Source organism: Lactuca virosa, chromosome 4 (assembly GCF_052849685.1).
Source record: "Lactuca virosa cultivar CGN04683 chromosome 4, Lactuca_virosa_CGN04683_v6, whole genome shotgun sequence".
NCBI classification, from domain to species: Eukaryota; Viridiplantae; Streptophyta; class Magnoliopsida; order Asterales; family Asteraceae; genus Lactuca; species Lactuca virosa.
The window spans coordinates 139,681,647-139,688,998 of NC_136429.1; the positions used below are offsets into that span (position 1 = coordinate 139,681,647).

Sequence of the window (7,352 nt, forward strand, 5' to 3'; positions counted from 1 at the left end):
AGAGTGACATTAAAAAAGTGTCATCTCTTCAAAAAAATTAATGTTTTAGGTCACACATTATTGCGTGTCCTTAAATTAGTGTCTAAACAAAAAAAAACATGGAGGGCACCTATAATAAAATGCTTGTCATCTAAGGATGTGGCTTTATAAATTTTAATGAAAGACACGTTCCATCCTTTAATAACCAGGGGGAAAATGAAATCCTAAAAAATTAAAAACCCCACCTTCCTTTTTTTCTCCTTTCCCTCTTGCCCTAATTATCGACGCTCTTTCCTCCCCCCTCCCTACATTGACTGCCACCTTCTTCTTCCCTCGCACTTCGACCATCGTTACTTTCCATTCCCGGACGTTGACTTCGATCAAGGCAACAGTAGGCATGCCATCTTCGAAGTTATGGGGCAACGACGATGGCTCCAAAGAAAAAAGACACCATGCCGGTGAATTTAGGGATGGAAGATAACAACAGTTCGAAACTTTTTCTCATTATTCTTTCTTTCCATTACTCTACTAAATTTTCTCATATATAAACCCAAAAGCACAAACCGATCTGTGAATTTTTGTTGGTTTCTTCGATACCGATCTTTGACTTTTTGAGGGTTTAATTGAATCAAACTGAAGAAATAAATAGATTTCTTGTTTTTTGTTTGTTCAAGTGGATACGAGTTCTCTTTTTCGTGTTTCTACTTTTTCTTTGTGCATTTTCCTACGATTAAGATTTGTTCGGTACGAATCACGAATTGAAGGGAGTGTTTCTTATTCTGTGATGATAGAGTTTTTCTTCAACATCTGCAGGCAATTTATTTTTTTTACTGTATCTGTATCGGTATCTTCATGATGCTGTTCAAGGTAACTATCATATCCCAAGAACTTTTTAATTTTTTTAAAAAAAATATACATTAAAAAGGTTGGTTTGTTACATGTCTGTGCAGTGTATTTTTCGCAAGTCAAAAGAATGCAAAGAGTGGCATAAAATATTAATGGATTGAAATAATGGTGATGGGGCGGATAGTGCTGAAGATTCAGGGAGCTCTCAGCCTTATCCCTCTACTTTACTCGCCATTCCAGAGGTAATATTCAATTTCTTTTCTTTTTTTTTTATATAAAATATACATGTTAGTATATATGTATGAGTATGATTGTTGGTTTTTATATGTTGATACAGGGCAGTGCAAGACAATTATTTCAACGGTTGCAGGGACCAATAGAAGAGTCTAAACAAATGATTGTTCGTGGTATGTAACTTTTGATTTTGGTTTAAGACTGACTTTCAATCCAGTTTTAAACGGGTCCTTGATCTAAATATGTACGATTGTTTTGACCAGCATTTTATAACATTCTGTGCAGAATATGAATATTGAACGAATTTTATAACATTCTGTACCTTAATTTTATTCCAAAAATCTATATTCATGTTTAGTTTCGTTATTTTCAACCGAAATTGTGTATGTATATGTATTTCTTCACGTTCTTCACAAAAATCTCAATTCAGGTGTGTAGTTTCATTATCTTCAATTTAAATTCGGTTTCCCTCTGTAATTCTGCATGCTCATCACCAATATCTAAATTTATCTGGTTAGCTTCATTGTCGTCAATTAGAACTCAGCTCCTTTCTGTAGTTGTCAATGTTCATAAAAAAATCTATATTCAGGCGATTAGTTTCATTATCTTCAGTTAAAACTCTGTTTTTCTGTGTAGGTCTTCATGTTTCACTGAATTTAAGTTTCGATTTCTATATCTGTCTAGTTTTCTGGAATTACGGCTTTCATATATGTATTTTTGGGAATTTCAGATTAAGTTTCTGTGTAGTGTATACAGAGTACGAATATTGAATGAATTTCATAACATGTTGATACCTGAGATCTGGATGTGTGTAAAACCTGATGCAAATTTTTGGGAAAACCGCACAGCTTAAGGTGAGTTATATAACCCATGTATTGTTCCTAAATGTAGTTTTTTATGGTAGTTGATAGTTGTGTGCATGGAATATTTTTTATGCTCCATAGGTTTACTAAAGTCGTTGCTTTGCAGGCTCCCTAAATAACCAGAATAAGTGCAACAGAGGAAGCTACTCTACATGGGCCTCTATCTTCTTATATGGGGCGAGGCTTCTAATGTACGCTTTATGCCAGAGTGTCTTTCACAATGTAAGTATCCATTTGTTTATCACAATTCTAAAGTGATGTGTGTGCCAATAAGTGTTAGGATTAAATGCAAGAAATAACAATGCACTTCCATTTATTTGTTTTGCTTTGGGTTGGCCTATGCGTGATGATGGCGATTTTTTTAGATCAACACGTGACATGACATAGGTTCGCCTCTTCTGTATATAAACACTGGTTGTATCAACCACAAGAGGATTTCTTTCTAAACAATATAAATATGATGACAGGGAAAGCAACCACCTCATACGGCTGGAAGCCTTGGAAAATCATATTTTGTTGAGACACGATCATTTTGGCATACATTTCGAAGTTTTGACCGTTTGTGGACATTCTTCATATTAGTTCTTCATGTAAGAAATAGATATAGATTCAATTTTGCTTTCCTGCAATTTACATTTTAGTGCAATTTATCTTGAACTGTTCAATTGCAGATTATGATTATCCTTGCATGAAATGATGTTCCGGTATCGGATATCTTTGACAAGGATGGGTTATATAGATTATCCAGTATCTTCATTACAACAGCTTTTCTCCAATTATTCCAAAGTAGGTTCCTTTTTCTTTATTTCACAAGTAAATAATAATGATAATACGTTATGATCATTTGGTTCGTTCCGATGTTTACACCCTTGTCTTATTGAGTCAGTTCATGATTTTCAATCTTTTATCATCGTATGGATTATTTTCAAGAGCCATTTGGGTTTATATATTAAAATCTAGAAGTATAATATTTATCATTCTGTGACATCTGTGAATGCATCAAAATACTTAGTTTGATGTTTGGATTAAAACTTGAAGTGATAAAGTGATCTTACAACTTATTACAATAAGTTTGTGTAAAATTGGAATAACCCTTCTGTGCTCCAACTTGAGTTGCTAGCCTCATCATCATAGTGCATGGTACTATAGTATTTATCTTTTTATTTTTTATAAATATATTTATTTATGTTTATCATTCTCTTCAAGTCTAATCTATTTGATGTGGTTATTACTCACAAAATTAAATTAAGATTTCAGATCTAGTATTTTTCTAAAAGTAGTTACTATGCTTAAATATCTCAAGAATATTTTAGGATGATAAGAATAATAGCTATTAATAACATATGAACTTTGTAAAGTTAGTATGAACTTTGTAATGTCAGTTAACGGCGAGAGTACATTGCAGTTTGACTTCTAAAATTAGTAAGTACCTTTTTCATCAAATATGACATGGTACATATAGGCGCCCCATTGCAAGTGCTGAAATTGGTATACCAAGAGCAAGGTACAACTTTCACTGCATAACGTACTACAAGTCACTGTGGGGATTGTTTATTTGAACTCTTTTTCTTATATTTAACTTATGATAACTATACAAAACTATAAATATGTGACAAAGAAATGAAATTGTTATAGAGCGAATTCATAAGAAATTCCAATCTTAATAGTACTAGCCAGCCTCCCAAGAAAGCCAGTGTTGGCTAGCAGATTGAAGAAAACAATGTACACATTCCAAATTCCTTAAAAACTTATTTTCCTGCAATATAGTTATAGAAACTAGAATATAAAACAGAGAAGATAATCATTGTCTTTTGATGTAGGAAGAGGTGGCTGCACAAGCTGCCACGCTACAGGAGCTACAGGAAACACCTAATGTGGTTCCTAAACTTGAGGTTGGTTCTAATTGTTACATCAACACAACTGGAGGAAGAGGAAGGTTGTATGTTTTTTTATTTTTCTTTCTACTACAATAGTTACATATAAGTATTGTCATTTAGTCATGTACAATTGAACTGCTTAAGGTCAACATTTCAGGCTGAATCTTCTGTAAACGCTGGGCGAGCTGTTTGTATATCTCCATCAGGTCCTAATCCTATAATGGTTCAGGTTTGTGGTCAACTCTCACTATATACATATACTTGTAAAATTTAAAAAAGAAGCTTTTTAAAGAGGTTAAGTGGAGAAGGTAACAATATGTCTATTTCTTTAATGAATAATGAATCCACAATCTCCTTGCAGCCCTTTCCTCTACAATCCAATTCTCTTTTTCATAGTCATGCAAATGCACATCCTGGGGCATATACACCTATTGGAATTGGAAGTATCCCAAGGCACATTAACATACATATTAATGTTGGTAAGTTAAACTAAATTTGCCTTCACATAAGCTATATATATATATATATATATATATATATATATATATATATATATATATATATTCTCATATGTATCTTTTTAACAGGAATAGGTCCAAGGGAAACTAATGTTGAATCATCAAATCAAGCAAATGTTGATATTCTAATGTTGTTCTTTTACAATGTTGTTTTTTTTACAGGTGGTTGGAATTGGACCTAAAGTTGGTTGATGATATAGGAATAGTGGGTGCTCCAAATGCAGGAAAAAGCATGTTTTTAAGTGTTATTAGTTTTGACATGTAGTGTTGTTTGACATGTGATATATTTTTTTTGAAATGAATTATCATTCTTATGTATGGTATTTTATTTTGTATTATGATAATTTCAATTTGTTGTTTAATTTGAAAATTAGTAATTCTATCAAATATATATATATATATATATATATATATATATATATATATATATATATATATATATATATATATATATATATATATATATATATATAACATTTAAAATTATGACACGCAAAATGACAGGGGCTTTAATGATAGGGCCTTCCTTGATACGCAAATGCGTGTCATCTTCCTTTATGACAGGGCCTTCCTTGATACGCATTGCATCTCGTAACTGCGTGTCGTAAATGCGTGTCGTAAATGCGCGTCGTAAATAGACGACGCGCAAAAGCGTGTCGTCTCTCGTTATGACAGGGCCTTCCTTGACACACATTTGCGCGTTGTCTGAGCGTTTTACGAAACACATTACGTGTCGTAAAAGGCTGTTTTTCTAGTAGTGGATACTTATATGACGTCCTCTGCCATCGAACGTTTCCGTCGTTCTGGTTTGGGGTGTGACACTAACTAGGTGATAGAGGGAATACTCACACTTTTGAGGGTCTTTAGGGAGTTCACATCCCTAGAACAAGTGTGTGTTCTTGGTGTTCTTGGTGAAATGGATGAAGGTTTGAAGATCTATCATAAAGAGATGTTTTCATGGATGAAACATGAGATGATACAAAACTAAGGAAGATATCAAGAAAGATGGAAGACTCACTTACCACTTTTGAAGAATTAGAAGGAGTGTTCTTGATGATAGTTGAGAGAAAACCGATTTTCTAGACTTGGAAGTGTAATAAATGAAGAAAATGAAGGGATACCCTGCATAAGGGCATGAGTTCACAGCCACCTTGAGTGTACGGCCGTAAACCCATGTGTGCGGCCGTACACTCTTCTTGATGGAGTGTTTGGCTTGAATGCAACTTGAAGAACCTAAGTTAACTCATCCCTAAACCCAAAACTTGAATGTACTAGGCTTAGAACACTCAAAAAGACCCTAAACAATGCTAAAAGATAGCATAAATGAGTCTGACTCTCGATTGATTGGCTGGACTTACAAGGAAATTTTTTTTGGGTTGTCACATCATCCCCCCGTTAGATGGAATTTTGTCCTGAAATTAGCTTTCTTAGCAGTACTACTGGGGTTGTGCTCCTCTGATTGGCAGAATACCCACTCGTAGACCTGGGCAACTTTGCCCTAATGTCCATGATAGGATTCATACCTGGTCCATCTATCATTACCTCGTGTATACAAGTCGTATATAATTAAGATTAGTAAGACTATCGGATGTGCGACTCTGCCCCAGGTCCACAACCAAACAAGGAAATGGAGATAGGGTGGAAAGACACATACTAAATCTGCATAATCATAATTATATACCACCCTCACGTATACAATTATTAGTGATAGGTGGGCTGTATTCGTCCTTAGCCTCTGTGCTTGAACTTGATCTGTTGGACGAGTGGTAGTTCGAGAAGGTCTGGTGAGTATACGGAGGCAAGGTTTTTAAGGGCAAGGTACTCTTTGCATGAGTACTTCGGGGTTTAGAATACGAGGTAGACGATTTTGAGGTCTGGGTCGGGCTGTCGTTATGAATGATGAGGGTTTCGTGAATTTGACGATTAAGGCGATGGAAACATATGAACTTAGTATGGTGAGGACCACACCAATCCATGACGAATGATGACAAATGACTCTTTACAGAAACAAATATTAGGCCGATTTGAAAGAAACGTTTGTTATACGATGGTGTATTCGGAGTGTGCTGGACAATGTACTATGTGTACACTTTCTAGTGCTTTCAGTTTTTTCCTTGGTATTACCACTGCCACCAATCGTACAGCGATGAGCGAGTACTAATAGTGCAAGTGTTTTGATAACTAGTGTCGATACTCTATATTACGATCCTCCTCGGTACCACTATGATCGCCTGACATATACAAGTTATGTATAATTAAGATGAATAAGACGGTCGATTGAGTAACTCTGTCCTAAATCCACAACCAAACAAGGAACAGGAATTAAGGCGGAATCACTCACTCTAAGTCTGCAAAATCTGAGCTATGCACAACCTTGATTTACATACTAAGCCATCATAGCTTCCCTGAACGGATCTTTAGTTCTCTTGTGAATGTTGTGACTTGTTCAGATGAGTGAGTTATTATAATTACTTTTAAATGTTTTCCCCAAGTTTTAATCTTATATAAATATAAATTAAATTTTAAAAGCAATTCATAAATCGAAGACGTACCGCTAGTCACTGGGGACTCCAGGGTAGATTCTCCTGCGGTGATCATCAGAATCTGTCAATCCGCTCCTGAGTTCTTCACTATCGGGCAGTCCCACTTGTAGTGCCCTGTCTCACCATAGCCATAACAGGCCTAGTTTACTTCTACTCCGGGGACTTGGGAGATCGATTGAGCTGGTGCCCTGTAGAACCGGGCGGTGTGCCTCTTTCTGTGGCAATTCAGTCATTGCATTTCCCGACATACTCCGGTGTGGTGGTAGTTACAACCATCACAGTTCAGGAGAGTTCCAGCATATCAACTGGCAGGTGCTGGAGTAGCAGGTGTTGTGGCGGCGTAGATAGTACCCATTTGTTGCTCCTACGGGGTTTCCTATGTTGTTCTTTCCTTCCTCTTGTTCCCCGAATTTCTTTTACAGTCCCCTCCCTTTGATGGCTCGGGAATAGGGACTACCATGCCATGGCGGACTCTGTGGTCAATAAGTCGTT

General features: G+C 35.7%; 1 protein-coding gene across 5 annotated transcripts; it reads left to right on the forward strand.

Annotated features, from left to right (window-relative positions):
* Positions 1–225: 225 nt before the first annotated feature.
* On the forward strand, positions 226–4,635 carry LOC145168528 (uncharacterized). Of its 5 annotated transcripts, none has more exons than XR_013741913.1 (13): positions 226–846; positions 930–1,067; positions 1,163–1,232; positions 1,807–1,913; positions 2,029–2,144; positions 2,288–2,309; positions 2,390–2,512; positions 2,594–2,708; positions 3,305–3,644; positions 3,743–3,858; positions 3,957–4,028; positions 4,161–4,278; positions 4,480–4,635. XR_013741913.1 is itself a non-coding variant. In XM_079087318.1 (13 exons), exons 9-13 carry the CDS (start codon positions 2,616–2,618, stop codon positions 4,497–4,499), a joined length of 432 nt encoding a protein of 143 aa, XP_078943444.1. In that variant the 5' UTR covers positions 226–465; positions 793–846; positions 930–1,067; positions 1,163–1,232; positions 1,807–1,913; positions 2,029–2,144; positions 2,288–2,309; positions 2,390–2,512; positions 2,594–2,615; the 3' UTR covers positions 4,500–4,635. The 5 variants fall into 5 exon arrangements, 2 of the variants coding, with proteins under 2 accessions (XP_078943444.1, XP_078943443.1); XM_079087318.1 differs by lacking the exon at positions 3,305–3,644 and having other exon boundaries at positions 226–465; positions 793–846; positions 3,944–4,028; XR_013741911.1 differs by having other exon boundaries at positions 3,305–3,858.
* Positions 4,636–7,352: the final 2,717 nt, after the last annotated feature.

Coding starts and splice junctions, on each gene's coding strand:
- LOC145168528 (XM_079087317.1), top strand. CDS start 2,616: ATGATGTTCCGGTATCGGATATCTTTGACAAGGATGGGTTATATAGAT. Junction 3,859..3,943: donor ACAACTGGAGGAAGAGGAAG/GTTGTATGTTTT, acceptor GAACTGCTTAAG/GTCAACATTTCAGGCTGAAT. Junction 4,029..4,160: donor CTAATCCTATAATGGTTCAG/GTTTGTGGTCAA, acceptor ATCTCCTTGCAG/CCCTTTCCTCTACAATCCAA.